General features: G+C 33.3%; 2 protein-coding genes and 2 long non-coding RNA genes across 6 annotated transcripts; 2 read left to right on the forward strand and 2 right to left on the reverse strand.

Annotated features, from left to right (window-relative positions):
• Nucleotides 1-1787: 1787 nt before the first annotated feature.
• LOC125418158 (uncharacterized) lies at nt 1788-3031 on the forward strand. Of its 3 annotated transcripts, none has more exons than XR_003057065.3 (3): nt 1788-1942; nt 2149-2431; nt 2651-3031. It is a non-coding gene; the product is annotated as an uncharacterized LOC125418158 (long non-coding RNA). The 3 variants fall into 3 exon arrangements; XR_007242651.2 differs by having other exon boundaries at nt 1819-1984; XR_007242652.2 differs by having other exon boundaries at nt 1823-1965.
• Nucleotides 3032-10607: 7576 nt separating this feature from the next.
• On the reverse strand, nt 10608-11012 carry LOC107425714 (uncharacterized). The gene has a single exon (XM_016035729.1). It carries the CDS (start codon nt 11010-11012, stop codon nt 10608-10610), a length of 405 nt encoding a protein of 134 aa, XP_015891215.1.
• A 6260-nt stretch (nt 11013-17272) lies between these two features.
• On the reverse strand, nt 17273-18298 carry LOC107425713 (zinc finger protein 3-like). The gene has a single exon (XM_016035728.1). It carries the CDS (start codon nt 18296-18298, stop codon nt 17273-17275), a length of 1026 nt encoding a protein of 341 aa, XP_015891214.1.
• Nucleotides 18299-21001: 2703 nt separating this feature from the next.
• Nucleotides 21002-22933, forward strand: LOC112492507 (uncharacterized). Its single transcript, XR_009639500.1, has 3 exons — nt 21002-21557; nt 22213-22453; nt 22713-22933. It is a non-coding gene; the product is annotated as an uncharacterized LOC112492507 (long non-coding RNA).
• Nucleotides 22934-25881: the final 2948 nt, after the last annotated feature.

A 25881-nucleotide genomic window follows, 5' to 3' on the forward strand; every position in this document is an offset into this window, starting at 1 on the left:
GCCTAAAAACAGATCTATAAGAAAATGGTCTTTTACCGAAGAAAGTTTTACCGACGAAAAAGAATATTGTCTCAAAAGACACATTTACTGACAAAAAAAGTAGTTCTCGATAAACATTAGACTTTTGGTGACGAAAAAAATCCGTCAGCAAATGATATATTTTTGGCGATGAATAAAAGCTTTTGCCACTATTGGATTAATTTTTACCAATGATTTTACATTATTGTCTGTAAAAAATTTCTATCTACCAACGAAATATAAATTCGTCAGAAAAAGTTAAAATATTGTCGGTAAAAATATGACATTTACCGACCAAATTGAAATTAGTTGGTAAAAATTATATCTTTTAGCTGCAAACACCACAATATTGTCGGTAAAAGATAAAATCCCAAGATGTATATTTTTGAATTATTATTATTATTATTTAGCAAATCTATGTATCTTATTTTTTTGTAATTAATATAAATTATTTTCTATCGTAATTTATATCTAATTTGTCACCTTCTATGTACCTTAGTATTTGTGTGATGGGATAAACTTTTACCAGCAAATTTAGAAATTCCTTGTTAGATGTCACTTTTGCCAATGAAATTTAATAGTTTTGTCGGCAAAAGTTGGGAACTTTTTATTTCAAAAAATTTATTGTTTGAGAAAAATCTTATATATTTAATTATTTCATCTTCTACACATGGTTTTTTGGCGTATATGTGCAATTTTTTTATGCTAAAAACAAATTAAATGCAATGTTTATTAGCTAATATTATAATTATGTGTAACTATATATATATACACACATATATATATTATTATTAGTAGTAGTATTTTAGAATTTGTAAGATACAAATTAAATTAAAAAGCATACATGTAAGTTAGTTTATACCTTAACTTACAAATAATTGTTACATTCTAAATAACTTCTTCTTCTTCTGTTTTATTGGTAATGGAAAAAACATTTGGGAGAAATGTAGTTTTTGGGAAATTTTCATATATTTCATTTTTCTATTCTGGTTTGGGTTTTTTATGATACGCATATGTAAATGATTTATGTTAAAAAAAATTAAATGAGCTGCTTAGCAATTAGTTAGTATTATAATTATATAAAACCATTTATATAGTATTGATATTATTGTTTTTATTAGTAGTAGTATTATTTCATAATTCGTAAGATATAAATTGAATTGATCCAATATTCATATAACTTACTTTTCATCTTAGTTTATAATTAATTTTACATTTTATGTTATTGGAAATTCTATGGTGAGGACGGTCCGCATGAGGACCGCAGTATTAGTGACAGTTTTTCATAATATTAACGACGGTTTTTTAGAAAATCATCACCAATAGTATGAAAAACTATCACTAATACTGTGGTCCGCATGAGAACCGTCCGCACCATAGACGGACTGTTTATGTTATATTCTAATGGTGGAGAATACATATATTTATTATATTTTACATATTAAGTTTTAGCAAACATTTGTTGATGACATTTATATTTTATTTACCTAGTAAAGGTATTGCTTTTTTATTCCTTTTGGATGCATTTATAGAAAACTGAGAAGGGAAAAATATTATTCAGCTTTTGCTGACGAAATATATTTTCCTTGGAAAAATTACTATTGCCGACAAACTAATAAAATTGACGGTAAATACTTGGGACTTTTGGCGAGAATTTTGACAATTCGTCTGCAATAGTAAAACATTTTGGCTCCCCATATCCCGCCACACGGTCCCGCCAGTTTTGAAATGAAAAAATTAAAACAAAAAAAAAAGAAAAAAAGAAAGAAAGAACAATTAATGAGTCCATTATTTTTCTCTCTATATCCGTTGCATCTCCTTCTCCTTACTCTCTATTTTTTTTTTTTTCTTTTTCTTCTGTCAAGATCCTCCACCGCAAACCCATTTTCTTCCTTCAAAAATTGGGTCCAAGCAGGTCAAAATAGTAAGCTCTCTGCATCTCCAAAGGTTGAAGCAAGTCAAAATGGTTTTTATTGAAGCAAACCCTTTTTTTTTTTTTCCTCTCTTCTCTTTGAATTTCTCTTTGGATTTCTCTTTGATTTTCTTTTTTTTTTTTTGTTCCTTTTCTGCTGGTACTGATCGCCGGTTGTTGCTGTTCTGGTCGCCGATCTGGTTGTTGCCATTCTGCAGGTCGATGTTGTTTTGTATTTTCATCATTATCTTTTCAAAAGTTTCCATCCAATTTTGGGATTTTGGAATTCTGGCTGCCTTTCTTTCTTTTTGCTGAATATTTTATGGCTAGCTTTTGATTTTTCTAGGTTTGCATAATATTTGCAGATAATACTTGGGTTTGCGAATTTCTATTGTTTATTTGTTTAATTTGTTTATCATAATATATATTTGGTTCAAAAGGAGGTTTGGCACTGAAAAGCGTTTGATTGGTAATTGAAGGTTGGAGTTTCAATTCAGTCAGGTTAGTCATTTCTTCAAAATGTAATATTTTTTTTTTTTTTTGAGCTAATTTCGGTTTTCAGTAGATCTTTAGCATAGATAGATGTTAGTGTATTGTACAATTTAAGTACATTACTATTTTTGATATCTTCATGTCTACTTGTGAGGTACCTCTCTGCTTGCGGTACATTCCATTACATCCTTTCATATTTTTGAGAAAGCTTTCTTTATTTGGGTGCAGCTTTGTGTTCGTTGTATAACCATGTATAGCCACATAAGAAAGCTTTCATATTTTTGATATCTGTATAACCAACTCTATATATAGATATGATGTTGATATTGTTGGCAAAGGAAGGTTTTATTTTTCTTTCTCTCGATTTATATATATATATATATATAAGTCTAAAGCTCCGGTGGAAGTTTATGCACAAGTATTATCTCGGCTGTGGCTATTGTTGGTAGCTGGCTAGTGGCACATGTGATGAAGTTGGAAGAGTTATGTTGTTGTTTAGAGAGAGTGAGTTGTAGTTGCTTGACTTGTTTTTATGTATAAGTGATTATAATTCCATATTATCTATAAGAAAAATGCTACCTTGTTGATCAGCTATTAAATTTTGCATGATCCAACAGCAGTATTTTCAGCTGATGATAATTGTGTATATGTCATAATAAATGAATACCATCCATTAGGAGAATAAAATGTCAAATATAGTGACATATAACAAAAGTACATAATAACAAAGCACATTAATATACGTACATCTAATCATTAATTAATTGACTTAACATTCAATTCAAATCCATATTTTGCCAGTGCAAGAAACATCGAATTGCTCTTATCTGTTAACTACTGAAGAATAGAGATATAGATTACATGATTAATTACATGGTCAAAATTTTTCTTTTTTCTTTTTTCTTTTTTCTCTCTTTTTTTTATAAAGTAACAACATTAAACCTATTCAATCAAATAGATACAGAGGAATTTAGTGGATATAAGAAAAACTTTGTCTTACATAGATCAATGTGTGGTTATATATATATATATATATATATGTACGGAAATTCTATGGTGAGGACGGTCCGCATGAAGACCGCAGTATTAGTGACGGTTTTTCATAATATTAACGACGGTTTCTTAGAAAATCGTCACCAATTCTATGAAAAATCGTCACCAATACTGTGATCCGCATGAGGACCGTCCGCACCATAGACGAACTGTATACATGTATATCTATATATATATACATGTATATATATATATATACATGTATATATATATATATATATATGTATGTTAACTTGCAAAGATAAACCCAAAAGGGAAAGTCCCTTCGTTTATCCCTTGTAATATCATTTTCCTGATTACTTTGATCCATCATTCTGTCCTTTACTTCATTAGTCTAACCAAACACAAAGTTAAGGCCTAAAATAAAGTTTAAATATGGATTCTGCCATCTGACACTACTAAGAAGCAGATCCATGTTTTGGCACCTTTAAAGAGTCACGATGGTACTGTGGTGTATGTAGATTTAGACAACCTACATTGTTTGAAAGTTATAAAGAGCTTTCATACTAATCAATTGAGATTTGACAAGCTCCTTGTCTACATGTAATTCACTATGTCAATCTCATACATATGCATTGTAAAACTTATGATGGGCATTTATTTGAGATAAAGGGGTCTTGGTGGCTTCTTCATTTTGTTGGTGATGGTTCTCCGATATATATATATATAAATAATTTATATCCAGCTTGTTGTCCTGTTGCCTATGGTTTGCTAATTCCTCTAATAAGATTTTTTTTACTTGATCATATAACGTCAAAGCTAATTCCCAATTTTATGTAAGTTGCCTTTGTTGCAATATGCACCGGCATCATGCAGTTTGCTAGCGTTTGTTTAATGGAACCACTAACATAGGATTTATATTTTTTTCAGTTGGTTAAGCATAAAAGCACCAAAGAATTGTTTGTGGAAGCGATTGTATTGAAATACATTTTGATTCAAGATTGCCGCAATTTCAGAATTGTTCATAGCAATGTAACTATCTGTCATATTAGTGTTAGAAAGGGAAAAGTGGAAAAGTAGATTGTTAAAAAGGGTTAGCAGCTAGATGTCACTATATTTTCAAAAGCTTAAATAAAAATAGAATTATAATCCTCCTGAGTCACCTTTCACCATCCTTAAGGGACATGTTTGTTCTCATTCTTATTTTTTTTTTATTTGTTTATTTATTTATTTATTTTTATCTCTTTCTTCCCTTTTTGATGCACTTTGTTTTTGTTGTTTATGTGACAAAGGAGGCAATTTTCTGTGTTGGATCATGATGACCTGTTGTGGGTGTCTTTTTTTTAGCTTCTTAACAAATATTTTTTAAGGTTTCTGAAAATAGTATCATGTGTACATAAAAACATTGGTCTTATGGTGGTATACCACATGGTAATCATGATTTTGCTGAGACTGTGGATAAGGTCCATGACTCCAAAAACTTTACCATTTTAACTATACCATAATAATCATATTACCCCATTTCCACCTTTCTTCAAGTCAAAAGTCGGGTTGTCTGCTCTCCTCTTTCTTAATGCTTCTATCCTGAAGCACCATATGGCAGGCAGATCATTGTTTTAAAGACTTATGTTACTAAATGTTGGAGACCTACGAAGCCATTGAATCTCACTCATTCTCTACTCTGTTCTCTCTGTTGCATTTTGTGGTGTGTTGAAGACAAAGAGAAAACTAGCGCTGCTTTGTGAAGTGTAGTGCTACTTGATTAGTTGACACCTAGAGCTCCTTATTCTATTTATCTTTGTCATTATCATGCTTGATTAGTGGATTGTTTCTCATTCTACCTCTTTGTTTTTTTCTCCTGCTACTGGTACTATTTTCTGTCTACCAATGTTGTCTGCCATTTTCCACTGCTGTCATTGTGCATGCTATTGTCTATGCGTTTATGCCTATGCATGGTACCATTTTCTACATGTGTCTACGCAGTCAACCTCTTGTCTCCCAGGCCTCGGTAGATTCAGATTTTCCATAGTTGGCTATATTTGACTTAATTTATTGTTGCTCTACAATTTATATATTGTGTGTGTGAGCATGGGTACATTAATTAATTGCATTTTGTGGATTAGGTGTGGAGCCAAGCAATCTAAGCACTTTCGTCACTAAAACAACCTTTTCGGCTGAAATATGATGGAAATTTAATCATTACCGACCAAAACAGTTTCGTCGCTTAAATCACCATTGCCGACGAATAAACTTTGATGGCAAACTTATTATTGCACACTAAACTGTTTTGTCGCTAAAAATTTCTTTGCCAATGAACTGTATTTTGTCAGCAAATTATTTATTGCCGACAAAATAATTTTGTCGCTAGTTATATTTTCACCATTATAAAAATAGTTTTTCATATGCTATATCTTGTGGCCAAAACCTTTCACCTACAATTTTAGATTCGATGGAAATAGTTTTTAGCGAGAATAATAAATTTTTATCGGCAAAAGTTTTAGCTGGCAAAAATTAAAAATTCCTCGGTAAATACAATTGCAGAGGAGGCATAGGCGATGACATGGGCGATGAATTTATTTTTGTCCGTAAAACATTTACCGATGAATTTTGTGTTTTTGCCGACAAAATTGTTTTGTCAGTAAAAGTTAAATTTCTTGTAGTAAGAGAATCTGTTTAGAAATGAACAGAGGATTTTTTTTTTTTTTTTTTTGTCTTTATCAAGATAATATTATTTCTATAGTAATTTGAAAAATGCCACTCCCACCACGCACCTCTTCCAAACATATAAAGCAGCTTCTCAAATCTTCCTTCTCATCATCACCAAGGAACCGTTCGGCTTTCAACTTTTCAATGGCAGTTTTTGATGTCCCACTAGTAACTTGCTCATCAAGCAATCCATCTTCTTCAACAAAGAAGTCATATTGAATATCTTCCAATAGTACTAAGTTAAATAACTGATAAACATAAACAACTGTGTCGACTATTTGATCAAGATTAACAATCTCTGTATCAGCATGAAAATAATACCCACCGCTAAACATTATTATCACCACCATTATTCACCACCTCCATCATATTCAATCTCCCTGCACACAACACTAAACGGGCGGCAAGCGAAGCATTGGTTATGGATGGAACCCTAAACTCTTAAGAGTGCTGTGAGTTCATCCTGAATATGGAATAGGCAATGCAAAAGGTCTAGGAGAATCTGTTTGGGGAAATTAAATGATGCTTGGAGTGGCGGAACGATGGGATACGAAGAAATTGGAATGACAAGGATTCAGAAAGAGGAAACTTCTTTGTTGTCTCGTTAATTAATATGTATTTGAGACTGACTTGACAACTTGCACTACTACATGATCGCCAAGCCTTTGAGTCCTATAGGGAATTGGAGTTCAAAGATTTATCTACTCCAATTTATATATATATATATATATATATATATATATATATATTATATATACACATTACAAACAACGAACTGCATTTAAAGAAATATGGATTAATTGGATATCAATAAGGTCGCATGCATTATAAAACAAGTGCTTTTAATGGCTAATAAATTAATATATCACAGTTTTTAAAAAATTAATACTCAAAATTCTAATGCTACTCAAAGTCTTCCACCAATATGATAATATATTGTCAAATTATATACGTATATTTTGTTTCTGAGAAAAAAAGGGGTATATTTTGTTACACTGTTTTTTTTTTTTTTTCCCCCTAAATAAATTAGGGAAGATGGATTTCATCGTCATGCCTTAAACCTAAAATTAGAACTGTCATTGGCGGTTATTACCAACTGGGTTGTCCTAAAAGGGACTTGTTGCTTTATTTCAAGTATACCAAATATTAATATCAGAATGCAAAAAAAAAAAATAAATAAATAAAAACAAAAAAAGAAACACAAAACAAAAAACACAAAGGAAAAAAAAGCCAAAAAAAAAAAATTCCAGGTATCTATTTGGAAATGTATGGTTCACATGAACGGGGTCTAATTTATTAAGAAAGAATTGTTAAGTAGGAATTTTACCACATATGTAATTAATTAGCTCAAGTCACCTTTCATACTTAAATTAGTGTGGTCAAAGTGTGGTACTTTTAGATTTTAAATCTACTACACCTGAGTCCATTACCTTGTATATATATATATATATATATATGTACACACTATTGAAAATAATTATTTAAATATCTTGAATTTAGAAATTATAATTAGTTTACTTCTTGCCAATCTACATAGATCTAGCAATGTTACATGTGTTAAATAGTGTTTGTGTTGTATTATGTCTTTTTCGTGTTAAATTTAGTAACTCCGAACACGACCTATTAAGCTTTCATATGAAAATAAATAAATCTTAAACTCATTGATTAAAAAAAATATACTTATTTGTTTGTTTCTAGACTTTTAAAAAAATTAAATTAAAAAATAACAAATTGATATATATTCAAATAATAAATTAAGTATTTTTAATATATAAAACCTGATAATTACAAAAATATTTTTCTTTAATGGTTTTAATAGATTTATAGTATATTATCATGTTTCATAAGTCAAAACTCATTAATTTATTAGATTTTATTGGTTGACACTAATATATACCCTACATGATCTCACAAAATATCATGCAGATTTATATTATGTTATCATGTCTTATAAGATTTTGTCAATCCTAAATTTAGATAGGATACCCTTGTTCAAAAAAATAAGAATACAACATGTACACACACACACATATATATATATACATAACACATTTAACATTTATCTAGACTAATGGTGTTAATTACTTAACAGAATCAAAATTTGACGTAAAACCAACTCAATATTTGCATACCATGAATTCTAAAGAAGCTGAGAATGCTGAAATGAGAAAACAAAAAGATCAGCGAAAAGAGCGCAAGAATTCAGAAGAAGAAAAACAGGGTAAGGATTTAGCAAGTCTCTGCTTATTGATATCCACAATCATCCCTACCGCCATATTTGCAGCGCCATCCAAATCCCCAGTGGATTCGATGACCAAGGCATTGCAGTTTTAAAGGGAAGAACACAATTCACATATTTCATGGTCTATGATTTAATGGCTATCTTTCTTGTCCACTTTCTCCATTGTCGTCCAATTTAATCCCCAGCATTTGGAAAAATTTTTAACTTGTTATTTCACAATGATTTTGACAACCTGCTTAAGGGCTTCTTCTCTTGCCATTGTGATGTGTGCTTTTCAGCAAGGTATAAAGGCAGTACTCTTTACTGGACAATGTTATTTTAATATTCCATTCAAGGCATTTTCAATGTATTTTTGCAGTAAAGAGAAAATGTACTAAAATTTATGTTAGTGTACTAAAATTGTGAAAAAAAACACGAAGGAGCAAATTAAGATATTATTGTTCCTAAAAATGATTGGTTTTCTTTACATATTTCTTCCTTTCATTCTGTTATTTGGATGCTTTGGAACATGTTAGAGGTTTATGTTTAGTGCACTAACCATTTAATCCTATTTTTAGTTCAGAGAATTATAATCTATGCAATCTTAAATTTTGGTAGTTTATGCATTAGAATCGTGGTAAAGATGTATGTTTGTTAACAAAATATTGAAAATCGGTCATTGCTCTGTTTTTAAAAACAGAGCAAGTTTGCATGGTAACAGGAATTTGTTTAGAAATAGACAGAGCATTATTTTGTCGTAATCAACCTAATATTATTTGTATAGTAATTGGAAAAGAGATCAGCCAATGCTGGCAGAAGAAACTCTACTTCTATCATTCCCTAATTTATTAGTCTTAGAATGACAGTATTGGTTCCCTAAGTTTTATTTTAATTTAATCTAAAGAGAATCCCAATTAATATTAGAAAAAGTACAAAGAAACAACCATTAATATATAAATCAATCAAACTTGGCTATTCAATTTCATCTAAAATATAACTCTAGCGATATATTTTACACCCTCTTACTTGGAAGGCAAAGATCTTGAAATGCTTGAATGGCTTGGGTGAGTTTCTTTTTTTCTTTCTTTATTTATTTTTGCCTGAATAAAAGGAAATACAAGGAAAATATTTGAATCCCTTATTTGCATTGATAAAATGAGGTAGAAAGGAAACAAAAGAAATTGGATTTTTTTTTTTTTTAAATTATAACTTGTTTTCTTTTCCATCCAAAATTGGATATCAAGAAGTATAAATGACTATTATACAATATTCTAATTTTTTAGAGTCATAATGTCTTGATGTGATGTTAGAATACAATTTATCACCGCGGCCATTATTTACGGCTTTCTTATCCAATTTATCATGGAAGGCTAAATTCTAAGATTGCTGATACTTCATCCCGAATATGGAATAGGCAAGGCAAAAGGTCTAGAAGAATCTGCGTAGGGAAATAAAATGGATATGTAATGTAGAGGGGCGAAGCAATGAGACAAGAAGAAAGTACGGGAAAGAAAGCAAAGCATAGTGTCCACGCACATGGAGGTTCATAGCCATTGTTGATGAAAGCGGACTTCAGGAGGAAGAAGAAGAACTACTCAAGAAAGAAACAAATTCAGAAGATTAATTTTATTTTAATTTAATATAAAGAAAATCCCAATAAATATTAGAAAAACTAATAACCGTTATATATAAATCAATAGTCAATATTTGGCTTATTCAGTTTCATCTAAAATCTAACTGTTGGGGTGTGTTTTAAACCCTCTTACTTGGAAGGCAAGAATCTTGACATGCTTGAATAGCTTGGGCAGTCGAGTTTCTTCTTTTTTTTTTTTCTTTTTTTTTTTAATTTATCTTTTTTTCCCCTAAATCTGTTTAATATATCCTAATCTATAGACCTTAATATATGTCTCATATTTTAATTATGTTATGCTTCTATTTTTTACTAATGTTGTCTAATGAATTCATCTAATGAAATTGCCTAATTAAACTTATATGAAAAATTATAATATAGAGGCTATAATAATATAGAAATCTCTTATTAGTTAAGGAAAATCATATCTATCGTCCTTAGTTTATTTGCTTATTGTTTTTTCCAATTCTAAAATCAATAATAAAAGAAGGGGGGAAAAAAAAGAAGGGTGTATACATTTACAAACATAAAAGGACTTTTGATCCATATATATTGTTATATTCATATGTTATGTTAGTTTTAACAAAATTTCATCTACAAAAAAGAAAAACAAAGAAACGATAGCAGAGTATGAATCAATCCTCTAATGGGGTTCTGCAGACAGGGCAAGAATTGGTGTTCTCCAACCATTGAAGAATACAGTTTTCATGATAGATATGTTTGCTTTTAGGCAAACCCACAAGCTGCTCTTTCCCACGCCACATCTCTTCCAAACATACGCAGCAATTTCCCAACTCTTCTTTCTCATTAACAAAACTTTGAGCCTTCAATTTTTTGATGGCGGTTCTTGATGTCCCATGAGTAATTACTTCCTCATCATCAAACGAATAATCATCTTCTTCATCAAAATATTCTCCAATAATAATATCCCCATCTTCTACCTCAATCTCATCAACGGTAGCAATCTCAAAATTAACAACAAAACCATCATCATCATCAACACCATCCTCATTCAATCTCTCTGTCACTGCAGTCGCCATTAATGTGTGGCGAGCCGAGCAATGGCAGTAATTCGAGACCTAAACCCTAACACTCTACTGAGTTCATCCTGAATATGGAATCGGCAAAGCAAAGAGTCTTGAAGCACTTGGGGAGCGAATGACGTCGGTATGATTAGCTGTGGAGCAATGTGATCTGAAGAAGAAACTGGAACAAGGCCTTCGCCGGATCGAAGCTCTTCGATGTTGACAGCCATTGTAGAGAATTACACTAATTTATAAAAAGCAGCTGAGAAGAAGAAAGTACTCAAGAAAAGAACACGCTAATTTGAAATTGGCATATGTTACACATATATGTATGTATATATAAAAATATAAGAAACCCAATACCAAAGAAAGATCCTATTTAGATTAGAACACCTTTCCTCTTTTGATTAAAAAATAAACCACTTTGAAAGTCAAGAGAACATGTGGTCACGTATATAATTTCAACTAATTATAAATATATATGTGTACGATCATTAGATTTAGAAATTGTATATTTATTACTAATGCTGCATATTTTTGTTTTTGTTTTATAAAAGATTGTTATTATCTTATGTTAATCAATTTGAGTTGACAATATGGTGTTCTTTTTACTTAATTTTACTCTGTTTTGTTGTTATTGACTTGAAGTTTTTATCTTCAAAACACAACATTATACCAAAGGGGAGTTTCAGCGGTGCATACATCACCATACATGGTAATTATTGCTTAAACATAACTGCTCTGTTCAGACACAGTAACTTTGCTTTAGGGATTTGTTTGGTTATAAACAATTAAAACACTTGTCTCCTAACCAATATAGGCTATGTTACTCTAGTAAATTATCAAATTATCTTCTTAAAAGAACCAATATGACAATAACCACCGGTGATAACACTTTTATAGTAGCTTCCAAACTCTTTCTTCTCATTAACAATGAAACTGATTGAACCTTTTAAATTTTCAATGGCACTTGTCAGTGTCCCACTATATAATAATTTCCTCATCTTCTTCACTAACCAAATATTGTTCAATATCCTTTTTAAGTATTGTGTCTATCCGATTATGATCAAAATTAATTAGAATCTCCAAATAATGCTGTTGAGAAGATCTTGATTAAAACTCTAAAATTTTCTGACCACCGATATAATTTAAAAATATAGTTTATTTCATTGTTTCAAAATACCCAAAGCACCATATTTTAAAAAAAAGAAGAAGAAAAAAAAAAAAGTACTCAGCATAAACTTATGAAACGCATGGCTCACATAATTGAAGGCTAATTTATCAATAAAAAACAGGACAAATACCTAATATATAAATGATTAATTAGCTTAGGTGGCAAATCATACCTAAATTAGTATGCATAATAAAAGGTGCTAGGTGTGCATTTTAAACATAATTTATTACCTTGGACAGTTGGACTACAATCAGGTCCGGTACAATGTATATATATAGCAAATTAAATAATTATCTAATATCTTGAATTTAAAGGTTATAATTAATTAATTAGTTACCAATGTAAAGAGGATACTCTTTGTTAATAAAATATAATGTACAATGAAACATACTTATGTATATTTGAGTTTTGATATTTGTCTCCTCTAGTAATAATCACTATTTTAATTAGGATATTTAATTTTTATTATTTTTATATATGTACACCATATATATATATATATATATCAATTACTTCGTAAAATCAACTTTTGAAGTAAAACAAACTCAATATTCACATACCATGAATTATAGGATGCAAAATCTTGTCACTACTTTATCAAATTTCTTTCCTTTTCTAATATTTCTTTCAAACATATTCTAATTCCTTATCTGGTGATAATCACTAATAACAAGATAGCTTATGTGATCATTATTGAATGACTATTATTAGATTAATTATTTTTTTTGAAAATTATTATTAGATTACTTTTATTATCATTTTTTTATTGGACCCATCACAAAATGACAAAAGACATAATTAAACATCACATACTGTATCTCATCATCAATATGAGATTGTATATATCTTATAAATTATAATTTGATTTAAAATACTTTTATTGATCTATTATTAATTAATTTCATCAAAACAAAAATCTATTATTAATTAATTATATATGCAGATTATATACTATGAACTTAATTAGAGAGCAAGACATATCATATTTCTTACTAATTACTCATTCTTCATTATTACCAAAAACAATGAAAAAAAAAAAAAAAACAATACTCGCTCCTTCCAAAAAAAGTTTATCTTTCTTATTCTCTCCTTTTAAATAATTATCTCGATCAATCCTTTTCCTCTCACCGGTCAACAGTAAGCAGCTTAATTAATTTCCAAAAGTAAAAAGTAAAATTTATTTATTTATTTATTTTTCTCTTTTCGCTGTTTTTCCTTCTCTTCCTATATGAGAATATAAAAACTCACTCTGCAAAACCCATTTTTACTACACATACCGACTCAGCATGAACAATCTCATGCACAGGTATTGGCCTTTCACTTTCTCTATGTGAAGTCCCACATCGGTTGGAAAGGGAAACGAAGCATGATTTATAAGCGTGTGGATATCTTTCCCTTGATAAGCCTTCCTGTGAGGAAACAAAACCGTGAGGGATAGGATTGGGCTCACCACTTAGCTTCCAAAGCGAACAATATCTCGGTTGAGCCTGGGAGGCCCAGGCCAGTGAGACTGGCAGGTATAGAGGTAGAGGTTGGAAGAGGATTCTCCCTAACCACTGGGAGGTCTTTTAAAACCTTGAGGTCTTTTAAAACTTTGAGGGTTGGGTTGTAAGAGGATTCCCCAGTCCCAAAGAGGACAATATCGCATGTGGGTGGTCCGGGCTGTCACAGATGGTATCAGAGCCGAACCCGGATTGCTGTGCCAGCCAGGATGCTGGGCCCCAAGGGGGGAGGATTGTGAAGTCCCACATCGGTTAGAAAGGGGAACGAAGCTGTCACAGATTCCCCAGGCCCAAAGAGGACAATATTGTATATGGGTGGTCTGGACTGTCACAGATGGTATCAGAGCTTTTAAAACCTTGAGGTCTTTTAAAACTTTGAGGGTTGGGTTGTAAGAGGATTCCCCAGTCCCAAAGAGGACAATATCGCATGTGGGTGGTCCGGGCTGTCACAGATGGTATCAGAGCCGAACCCGGATTGCTGTGCCAGCCAGGATGCTGGGCCCCAAGGGGGGAGGATTGTGAAGTCCCACATCGGTTAGAAAGGGGAACGAAGCTGTCACAGATTCCCCAGGCCCAAAGAGGACAATATTGTATATGGGTGGTCTGGACTGTCACAGATGGTATCAGAGCCGAACCCGGATCGGTGTGCCAGCGAGGATGCTGGGCCCCAAGGGGGGAGGATTGTGAAGTCCCACATCGGTTAGAAAGGGGAACGAAGCATGACTTATAAGTGTGTGGATATCTTTCCCCTGAGAGGCCTTCCTGTGAGGAAACAAAACCGTCAGGAGTAGGATTGGGCTCACCACCTAGCTTTCAAAGCAGACAATATCTCGGTTGGGCCTGGGAGGCCCAGGCCAATGGGACTAGTAGGTGTAGGAGTTGGAAGAGGATTCCCTCTAACCACTGGGAGGCCTTTTAAAACCTTGAGGGTTGTATTGTAAGAGGATTTCCCAGGTCCAAAGAGGACAATATCGCGGGTTGTATTGTAAGAGGATTTCCCAGGTCCAAAGAGGACAATATCGCATGCGGATGGTCTGGGCTGTCAAACTCTAAACCACAACTGATGGTATATCTCATTCGAGCTAACTGATAGACAAAAAATATATTTTATAATTAATTTTCAATTAATTACTAATAGATTTAAATATATCTCATTCATTGCATTTAATTTTTCACATGATCAAATACAGATTCATATCTCCAGGCTATCAAATATGAAAATCAATCTTTTTATGTATGGCAGATTAATAATATATCATAATATCATTTAATTTCATAAGGCCAGCATGGTATAAGTAAAAGTCAGAGTTGACCAACTCTTTATCCAAATTAGCAGTTTTTTTTATTTTTTTTTTTGGTCCCTTTTTCCTTTTTAAAGAAAAACATTAAACGAAAGAAACATAATATGAACACATATCATCTTGGATCAAAAGAGCAAGATTGGCTCTATTATCATGTTCTTGAATATAAAAAATAACTTTAAAAAAAAAAAAAGGAAACAATTTTTTTTTTCTTTAAAAAACAATGTGAAGTTGAATAAAAATTACACACAGACTTCAACAAGAACACCCATAATATCATACTATAATCTTTTTAAAGGAAAAAAAGAAAAAGAAAAAAGGAAAATAAATTAAAACTAAAGACAAATCAAGTTATGGAACATCAGCATGATCAGTTTTCATAGCTTCACTTTTCCAAATAAAATCAGAACCTGTCGGCCTATTGGTCACCATGTTTGAACCAGAAACAATATTAGTAGTAGTAGTAGTAGTAGTAGTAGTAGAAACACTCAAATTCTAAATTGCACTAGTTTCTTCAAACCTTGACGATATGTGTATTGCTATCTATGTTGCTCAGACTTGGGTGCGGGAGTCAGATGGACACATATCTAAGAGTCGAATTCATGAATTTTTAAAATTTAAGATACGGAGATACGGATAACAAATATCCAAATTTTAAATACGGATGTGGGGTGTGTTTGAAATGATATTCTCGTTTAGTAATATGGGCATTTTAATCTCTTTAAATGTTATATCTTTTCAAAGTTAATACACTAATAATAAAAAATAAAAATAAAAACTAATAATAATAACAAATTTAAAAGCACCAATTTTTTATCTAATTTTTATTTACTATAAAATTAATAAAATAATAGTAAAAATAGGATAATTAATAGCTTAGGTCTGCATTTTCTTCTCAGTACTTTTAAAATCACATTTCGAAATGTATAGCAGACATATTGGACTCTGCACGTCTCTTCACTGCCCAATGCTTTTCTACTCTTCCCTATGCTTTTCTTCAAACCTTTCTCCTCTCTCTTCTCTTTCCATGTTTCTCCTTTCTCTTCTCTTTCTAGTTCCACCATGGAAGCTTAGCAGGCAGGAAACTCTGTTCTTTCTTTTTATGGCATGGATGCTCGGATCCTTTCTTTTTATATCTCTTTTCCGTCTCTATCTTTTTTCCTTCTCTTTATCAATGCTTTTCTCTCTCTTTTTTTTTTTCTCCTCCATGGATAAAGACTTCATGGAAGCTCTATGAATGTTGATTGTCATGGCGTATCCGTGTCGTGTCGTGTTGACACGGGTGCTTTGGTGATTTTGATGAGTCCGAGCATCACAGATTGCTACATTGATTTAACAAAATTATCTCCTTTTTTTTTTTTTTCTTTTTTCAAATGTGTATATATATATATATGTGTGTATAGTATTGAATGTTTGATAATAAATGGTTAATTTAATTTGTTACAATATGTCACCTATATGTAATTGTTGCATACAATCTCTTACTAACCTGACCGCATCTCATCTATTAATATGTTTAATTTCAAAAGAATATATATATATATATGTGTGTGTGGAAACTCATATTTGCTCAAAAACATTGTTCACGTGTATTCATTTTAACATTCTGTCTATATATACATACAAGTAATTATGAGATAACATTAACAACACTTATCAAAGACCTCTAAGATAACTATTAAAGGTTGGAAATAATGATCATCTAGTTCGGCTGCTTATTATTTTCTGTCCTTTATCACTCTGTTTCGGTTGCTTATCAATACGGGATAACAGAGGATATTCTTTGCTTCATCGGGTTGCCTTTCTTTTATCAATACTAACAGCTGGTAGTCTGTCAACATATATATATATATATTAATACTTTTTAACCTCCAATAACTATTGCTGATTTTTATTTATTTATTTATTTTTGGTGTAAATATAACACTGCATTAATAGTACAAAACGAACCTCAAATGGAAGAATTACAGAGTGGCAAATTCATCCTACAATAGCAGGTCCTTTAATTAAAGAGGTGTCTCTCCTATTTAAAATTCATTAAAAGAAAAAGAAGATCCTATTAAGCAAAAATAAAAAATAAAAAATATTTATTTTTTTGAAATAAAAAAAAAAAAAACTTTATTAAGAAGAACAAGAATACATCTCATCCTGGATTGTGGAAAGCAAGCAAGAAGGTGCGTCCTCTCTCCGAGATTGACTAGATGATAACAATAAAGAATGTCGAGCCAAGACCACCCATAATATCATACGATAATCTTTTTAAAGAAAAATAAAAGAAAAAAGGAAAATAAATTAAAACTAAAGCTTAAGAGACAAATCAAGTTTTGGAACATCAGCATGATCAGTTTTCATATCTTCACTTCTCCAGATAAAATCAGAACCTGTCAGCCTATTGGTCACCATGTCTGAACCAGAAACAATATTATTACTAGTAGTAGAAGTAGAAACACTCAAATTCCGAATTGCACTACTTTCTTCAAACCTTGAAGAAGAAGAATTATTAGAGGCTGAAGTTCCTGCGAGCCGTAATCCCCCACCACCAATATGATTATTCTGAAACCCCTCAAGGTTTAGTCTATCAATGGAAGCTTGTGGATTCATGATAGCCTGCCTCCCCCACCCAACATCATCGACACCAATACCAACGCCACCTCCACTATGGTTGTTGAACCGGTATCCAGCCTGTGTTGGCCATTGATAAGCATTAGGCTTATGTATCATTGATTCCATATTCCTAACACCAATAGACCTATTGAAAGATCCAAAAAGAGGGTAGCTAGATATGCTTGAATATGGATAATAAGGAAAGGGAGGATATCCAAAAGCACCCACATCCATTCCTTGGCGACGTTTCCACAAAGCACGCTCTTGTTTATGAGCGTTTTGATGGCCTCCAAAGGCTTGAGAGTTAGAGAATTCTTTCTTGCAGAAGTTGCATGAGAAAACCTTAGATTCCGATCTCTCCTCTCGGGTTGTCTCGTCCAAAGACTCATCGTTGTTTGCACGAGAAGAAACATGTTGGTTATTCATGGAGTTGAAAAGGTTGAGTTCTAGCTTCGACGATGAACCACCACGAAGCGATTCATCATTGCAGAGATTCAGATCGAGTAGAACTCGAGAACTCAATTCGGGATTTTGGAGTTCCACTCGATCATTAATATCGGAGGAGGATTTGACAAGTTGTTTTTCTTTGAGTTTCATGTTATTCATGATCTTCTTGTTGTGAGCATGCTGATTTTGGCATGGAGTAGTAGTTCCATCAGAGGCTGCAGAGATACTTGAAGCCTCAGAGGAACATGTTTCTCCTCCACCAATTTCTTCCATGGCCAAAAAAAATGAAAACTTGTGTGGGTTTGGAAGAGATTTGGAGAGATTATAGTCGTTTATAATGAGCGTTTGAATTAATACGTTATATTTCATGTTTGGAAAGAAATCCCATTTTGCAGTTAATACCAGCGTTATATTAGCAAAGGATTGAAGTGATGACTAAGGTTGCCGAGATTTGTTCCCATGGCAGCCAAGTCTTACACCTTTTCAATATTTCCATATATATTTTTTTATATATATAATGGCACGTGGCAATAATATGTCATATATCCTCTATGTGTATGTATATTGTTAATACTCTATGATTACGGCTAATTACTTTAATAGTCAAACTTCTATATTAAGCAGTTCGCGTGATATATATGGTGGTCAATGAGTGTAAAAAGGTGCCTTTTATGCACTTTCATATTGGATTTCAAAAATGGAAAGAAATTAAGTATAGTAAAGGAAGAATAATTAAATAAATATTTTAATACCCTAATCATATTGATTCTATGTATTAGCTTTTCATGTCAATTTCTTGTCCAAGTAATTTTTTATTGGACTTCCATCTAGTTTTGGTACACAAGATTTCAAAACGCCCTGATTTAATGAATCATTCTCAAACGTATCGTTTTTATAAGATCCAAAAATGGTTTGGTTATTTATTTCTTTATTTTCCCATGGTTTTTAGGCATTGAGATATACTTATTTTAAATGTTTTATATGTAAATACCATATATAAATCATTATGTGTGATATCTAAATGATACTTCAAATATAAGAATTGCATTTATATGTATATAATTTATTTTTAACACCATGATGTGCTTTGCTAATTAAATATACTAATTAATTGTGGCATCTCAAATTGATCAATTTATATAAAGCATAATATTGACCAAAAAAAATAATATCTACATAATTGAATTAAAATTCCATATATAATTAGTATTTTCACAAATAAAATATCTTTGTTCCACAAAATTTGGTTGAATTAAAACCTTTAATTACATAGCGTGAAAGGATGTCATGCGTCATATATCATGCATGTTTTTGTAAATGTTATTCGCCATAAATAATATTAATATTATTTTTAAAAAAATATATTAATATTAATTTAAGTTTTTAATGAAATCAGATTTCACCAATAAAAACAAATGTAAACAAACATATTAATTCAAACTTATATTAAGTAGAATAAATAGAATTTCAATCAAGGTTCTGGTCATTGTATTGAGAATTTTCTAGAAACATATATCAATTGAATTATATGTTACCAAAAAAGATTGGTCTTGAACCTAGTTTGTTGTACATTGGATCAGTTTTGTAAATTATATATTGCAATATATCAATATTACACAACTTATATGGTTTATATGAACTATGCATATATTCTGTAATCTTGATAGAAGTCCTAATAAGAGGACTTGGTTTATAGATATCTATCCAAGTCCTCTTATTAGGACTTCTATGTTGATTGTCAACAATTTTTTTCGTCTTTTTGGCCTGACAGGATTGTATTGCATTAATGTATGACAATATATATGATTATATTGTACTCTAATTTGAAGAGTTTTGTTTTTCTTGGCGTTGGATTCTCATTTGCTAATCTTTTTGTATTCACACCTACTACAAAATTAAAGTAGGTTTTGAGTAATTTGGACCTTACATTTGTTTTGCTACATATCAAACCCCCACCCTCGTGCCTGTCGAAGGCTTAGGTTTAACAATGCATCCAACATCTTACTGAGGATTAAGCAAGCATTTTAGGCTCTTTTGTTCTGCTGGATTGTGTTCTACTATCTTTATTTTTATTTTTATTATTTATTTATTATTATTATTATTTTTTTTTGATGTGTGAGCGAGAGGAATGGATTGTATTTTATGACCATATATTATATTGTATAAGAGTTGTACTTTTCTTGATGTTGAACACTAATGTGTTTAATCTTTTCATATTTATATATTACAATATTGTCCTATTATATATATATCTTTATTTTTATTTTCATTTTGATTTTTATTGGAGTGTATTTATGGTTTTTTTTTTTTTTTTGGATGTGTGACGAGAGGAATGGATTGTATTTTATGACCATATATTATATTGTATAAGAGTTGTACTTTTCTTGATGTTGAACACTAATGCGTTTAATCTTTTCATATTTATATATTACAATATTGTCCTATTATATATATATATATACAGTCCGTCTATGGTGCGGACGGTCCTCATGCGGACCACAGTATTGGTGACGGTTTTTCATAGTATTGGTGACGATTTTCTAAGAAACCGTCGTTAATACTATGAAAAACCATCACTAATACTGCTATCCTCATGCGGACCGTCCTCACCATAAAATTTCCGTATAAATATATATATCACTACAAAAAAAACAAGTAACACTTACAATTTTCTAGTATCATACTGCATCAGTGATAAAAAAAATTTCTGTCACAATATCATCCTCCTTAGTGACAATTTTCGTCTTGTCACGTAATTTTGTCACTGTAGGCCTAAAAAATTATGGCGCCAAGTTTCCCTCCTTTATTTTCAAAAAAATTGTGATAAATTTTTGGCTTTGTCACTCAAAATGCTGAAGTTGACTGTCCAACCAACATTAGTTACAAGAAAAAAATTGTCAGTATGTGGATTAAAGCCAAAACGCAGCGTTTTCACATCCATAACCTCATTTAAGTCCAAAATAGTGTGTTTTTGAGTAATGTAGGATCCTAGAATTTTTTCTAACTGTTATTGCCCTCTTCACTTATACACACCCACCCACACAAACATAAACCTTCTCTGATTTCCCTTCCCCAAAGTCTCCGTATGAAACCCCAAAGATCAAAATCAGCTTCCACAAAATCACTCACCTACTCAATTAGCTAACCCCCTCAGTCCAATGTGCAATAGAAAACAATGGCGGAATCGTCTTCGCAACTACACTGGAGGCCCAGAACCTTGAAGAAGATCTCCAAACTCTTAAGCATTATCGCTCCGACATCGAACGCCAATCTAACTAGGGAATTTTTTTTCTTTTAAGTCTCTCAAAAACTTTGCCCCTGCCCTCAATCGAGTCTCTCACGGCCTTTACAGAGGAGTACCAGACGTTCCTCGTCGATGGCTTTTGCCGAATCCTCGAAGCCCTCGTAGACTTCAATGGGTTTTCGATGGAATCCGTCAATGGAATCGTTTCTTTGACTAGTAGTGCGAACTCAGAAGATGTACGGGGTGAGAAAGTTGATAAATTGCCTAACCCGGCCTGGGAGGTATTGGGTAATTGAAATTCCTCATGTTTTTGCTATTTTCTGCATGGATTTGCCCTTTTCTGTGTGTTATACAAATTGTTTCTGGTTTGCATATTGCTGGTAGATGTAAATTTTCTGGTAATTGAAATTCCACCTGTTCACGGATTTGCGTATTGCTGCTATTTTTGGCTTTCTGAAATCTTATAAGCTTTATTAGATTAATGAAATTGATTTATATTCCTCTGCTCTTCTATAGAGAGTTTTTTGTGTTGCATGTTTTTTTTTTTTTTTTTTTTTTTTTTTTTTTGGGTGTGTGTGTCCCCCGCCGCCGGGGGGGGGGTTTGTGTTGTGGGTGTGCTGGTGGTGGGTGAACTCTTCTACTGGGTTTGATGTGCGTTTATTCATATAGAGTTCCTACCTCAATTATAAGAAAAGTCTAGTTGTTATCCTAGCGAGATCAAAATCTTCAAATGTATAATTTGCATTGCTCTGTTAATGAATTGTGGAACTATTTCATTGTTGGCAAGGAAAATATGTACATATGTGTGTGTGTGTGTGTACGTATGGAGAACATTGTCAAGCTTGCACTTTTCAAACTTTTATTCATTTGGTCTTCCTGAAATATTGAAATTGAAATGTGGTATTGGCCAAGGTATATAGGCATAAAATATATAATAATGCAGGTGAGGTGTGGATGTGATGAGGTTAACCCCAAAAACTGCATGAGCCTTGAAGGCCAAGGAATGAAAGACACAAGATAGGAGTGGTACTGCTGGCCGACCCACCATGCTTCTATCTTCTATCTTATTTCACTTTTAATATTCAAAGTACCACACGTTGTATGCATATGTGGATGCTGGATCACTCTATGATGCAGATTTATCTAACAGCATGCTTTGCAGAGATGAGCATAGATATTGTTAGGTAAGAATAAATTCGGGAATACTTGTCTCCTTTCTGTTTTCTATTATTTTGAAGACTTCTTGTTTACATATTCATCCTTTCCATGTTTTACATTTGCATTTGTGATGCAAATCTGCATATCATTCCTGATATGATAGTCATTAAAGATGAGAATGTTTTCAGGTTTGCATTTGTGATATAATTGTAATTAAATTTTTATTTTACTTTATTTGATGATTAATGGGTCCTATACTACTTTGCTTTCTAATACTTCTTTCAGATTAATATATTCCCTTTTGTGGATCACAATCTGGAACTCTATTACTATATTGATGGGGATATTTTAAGGATTGCTGGTAATTTACACTTAACATGTGATATAATTTTTTAGTACGATAAAAGATTTTCTATATTTGTTTATTGCTGTTAGTAGCTAACATTATTGGAGCACATTTTTCATTTTTTTTTTCCTTACTTCGGGTTAAACTTTTTGGCTGAGACTATGATATATACTCTCATTTCCTTTTCTATCCATTGGAAATCTATAAGACATCACTTTATGGTAGTTGTCCAATTTCACATAACCATTTCACATTGTCTTTTATGTTTATTATTATTATTCATTTTAATCATTTAGGTATTTATCTACTGCATATTTGGGAATGTGGGGCTTTTTGTGTGTTAAAAGAAGCTCATGTGGTATTTCCAGAGGATAGAAGGCATTCAAGGAGAATGCTGCAGCATTACAACATCAAGAAGGTTTAGAGGCTAACGAAGCACCATCTCCTTTATTTTTTTCCTCATTTTAGTTTAAGCTAACTGTCACGGGCCTAACTTTTCCAACACTCCCGTGTGGCACTTGGCACCTTCCTTGCTAAGTAAGCTTTGCTCACAAGCTATCAAAATGCGGAAGCTAAGAGTAAGAAAGTAGGAAGTAGGAGAGTTTGAGAGAATGTGGAGAATACTTGTATTGCTAGAATTCTTGGATGTGTTACAAATGTGAGTCCAACCCTTTTATATAGAGGGCTTGGCACGTATCACAAAGATACAAGGTTCTAGATATGTACACATGTCACCCATCTAGTTAGGGTTCTAGATTATTCTAGGGTTATGTACAAGATATTTACATGGAGTATTCTAGAAAGATTCTCATCTATATTAGTCTAGGTTTCTCTTGAATCCTTTAGAATATTCCGGGTTTCTCATGGATCTTCACGGAGAGTGTAGAACTTTCCAGCCAAACCTCAAGGTTTTCACCTCTTCTGGACGGGACGTGACACCCTCCCCCACCTAATCTCGCGACGCCCTCATCGTGTCTTTTTCCTTGAACTTCCGAATGTGGTCTCTAAATTGCCATAAAGCCTCTTCATGCTCCCAACTAGCTTCACTATCCGGTAGGTTCTTCCACTTCACTAGATATTCCGTATAGTTAGGCATTCCTCTACGTTGTATGATCCGATCTACAAGTATAGCCTCTACGTCTTTATCGAACGAAGTCACAACCGCCGTAAGTGCCCTCTTTGATTCTCCCCGATTAGGGTCTTCCATGTCTTGATGGTAAGGCTTCAAGACACTCACATGGAAAACAAGGTGAATCTTCAACTTAGGAGGAAGTTGTAGTTGATAGGAAACCTTACCCACCTTCTTCACAATAGGAAATGATCCTTTATAGCGTCGAACCAACCCTTTATGTAGCTTCCGTAGGGCCTTGAATTGTTGGGGCAGTAGCTTCACCATGACCAACTCCCCTTCCTCGAATGCTACATGCCTTCTCTTGGTATTTGCCCATTTCTTCATCTTCTTAGATGCCTTGTCTAAATATGCTCTAGCCAAATCGGCTTGTTCCTCCCAGGACTTGGCAAACCTGTAGGCAGCGGGGCTTTTGCCTCCATAGCTTAGGGCTAGGGCATTAGGAGTCATCTGTTGTCTCCCCGTCACGATCTCGAATGGACTCCTATTAGTTGACTCACTTCGTTGTAGGTTGTAGGAGAATTGGGCCACATCCAGCAACTTAGCCCAATCTCGTTGGTTGGCACTCACATAGTGCCTCAAGTAGAGCTCTAATAAGGCATTAGTGCGCTTCGTTTGCCCATCACTTTGTGGGTGGAAGCTAGTGGAGAAGTTTAAATCCGAACCAAAAAGTTTGAAAAGCTCGGTCCAAAACCTTCCAGTGAATCGAGGGTTCTGATCACTTACTATATTGTTAGGTATTCCCCACAGCTTCACCAAGTGCCTTAGAAATAGTCCGGCGGTCTCCTCTGCCGTGCAATCCGTAGGTGCAGGGATAAAGGTAGCATACTTGCTAAATCGATCCACTATGACGATGATGCTACCATAGCCTTCCGACTTAGGTAAACAAGTGATGAAGTCCATTGAAACACTCTCCCAAGGTCCGTTTGGAATGGGCAACGGATCTAGCAACCCTCCTTGTTGCTTTTGTTCTACTTTGTCTTGTTGGCACACAAGACATGCCTTCACATAGACTTCCACATCGTCCCTCATATGGGGCCAATAATATGTGGCTCCTATTAGGGTTAGGATGCGTCGAGTGCCCGGGTGGCCAGCCCACTTGGTGTCATGGCACTCCTGAATCAATTCCTTAGATTCTCGTTCTTGGGCGCATATATATGGTCCCCTATAGTGTAAAGCAAGCCATCTCTTACCCAGAATCGCCTAGTCTTTCCTTCATTGACTAGGGCCATGATGTTCTTGGCTATGGGGTCTTGTGGGAGTCCTTCCTTAATGCGTTCCAGCAAGGTGCACTTGGGCCGACTTATGGATGCAAGTTCGGCCTTTCTGCTAAGTGCGTCTGCCACCACATTCCCCTTTCCGGGTTTGTACTCCATCTTCTAATGTAACTCTGCCAAAAAGTCTTGCCATCGAGCTTGCTTGGGGGTGAGTTTCTTTTGGGTTTGGAAATAACTGGTGGCAATGTTGTCCGTCATAATGGTGAAGGAGCTCCCTAAAAGGTAATGCCTCCACGTGCGCAGGCAATGGATGACCGCCGTCATCTCCTTTTCTTGCACCGTATAATGCCGCTCCTTGTCGTTGAGCTTTTTGCTTTCGAAAGCAATTGGGCGTCCATCCTGCATTAGCACCCCACCTATGGCAAAGTCCGATGCATCCGTATGTACTTCGAATGGTCTTGAGTGGTCGGGAAGGCACAACACTGGTTCCTCCGTGATGGCTTTCTTTAGGTTTTTGAAGGGTTGTTGGCATTTCTCCGTCCAACCTCAAGCTTGGTTTTTCTTTAACATGTTGGTTAATGGGGTAGTCCTCGTCGAGTATCCCTTGATAAACCGTCGGTAGTAGTTGACAAGCCCTAAGAAAGATCTTAATTCATGCACCTTGGTTGGTGGTTCCCACTCCTGTATAGCTTGCACCTTTGCTTCATCCATCGCACATGCAGAAAGCTTTATCGACTACACCATCCAAAGGGACTCCTCGAA

This window comes from Ziziphus jujuba, chromosome 7, assembly GCF_031755915.1.
Source record: "Ziziphus jujuba cultivar Dongzao chromosome 7, ASM3175591v1".
Classification (NCBI taxonomy): Eukaryota; Viridiplantae; Streptophyta; class Magnoliopsida; order Rosales; family Rhamnaceae; genus Ziziphus; species Ziziphus jujuba.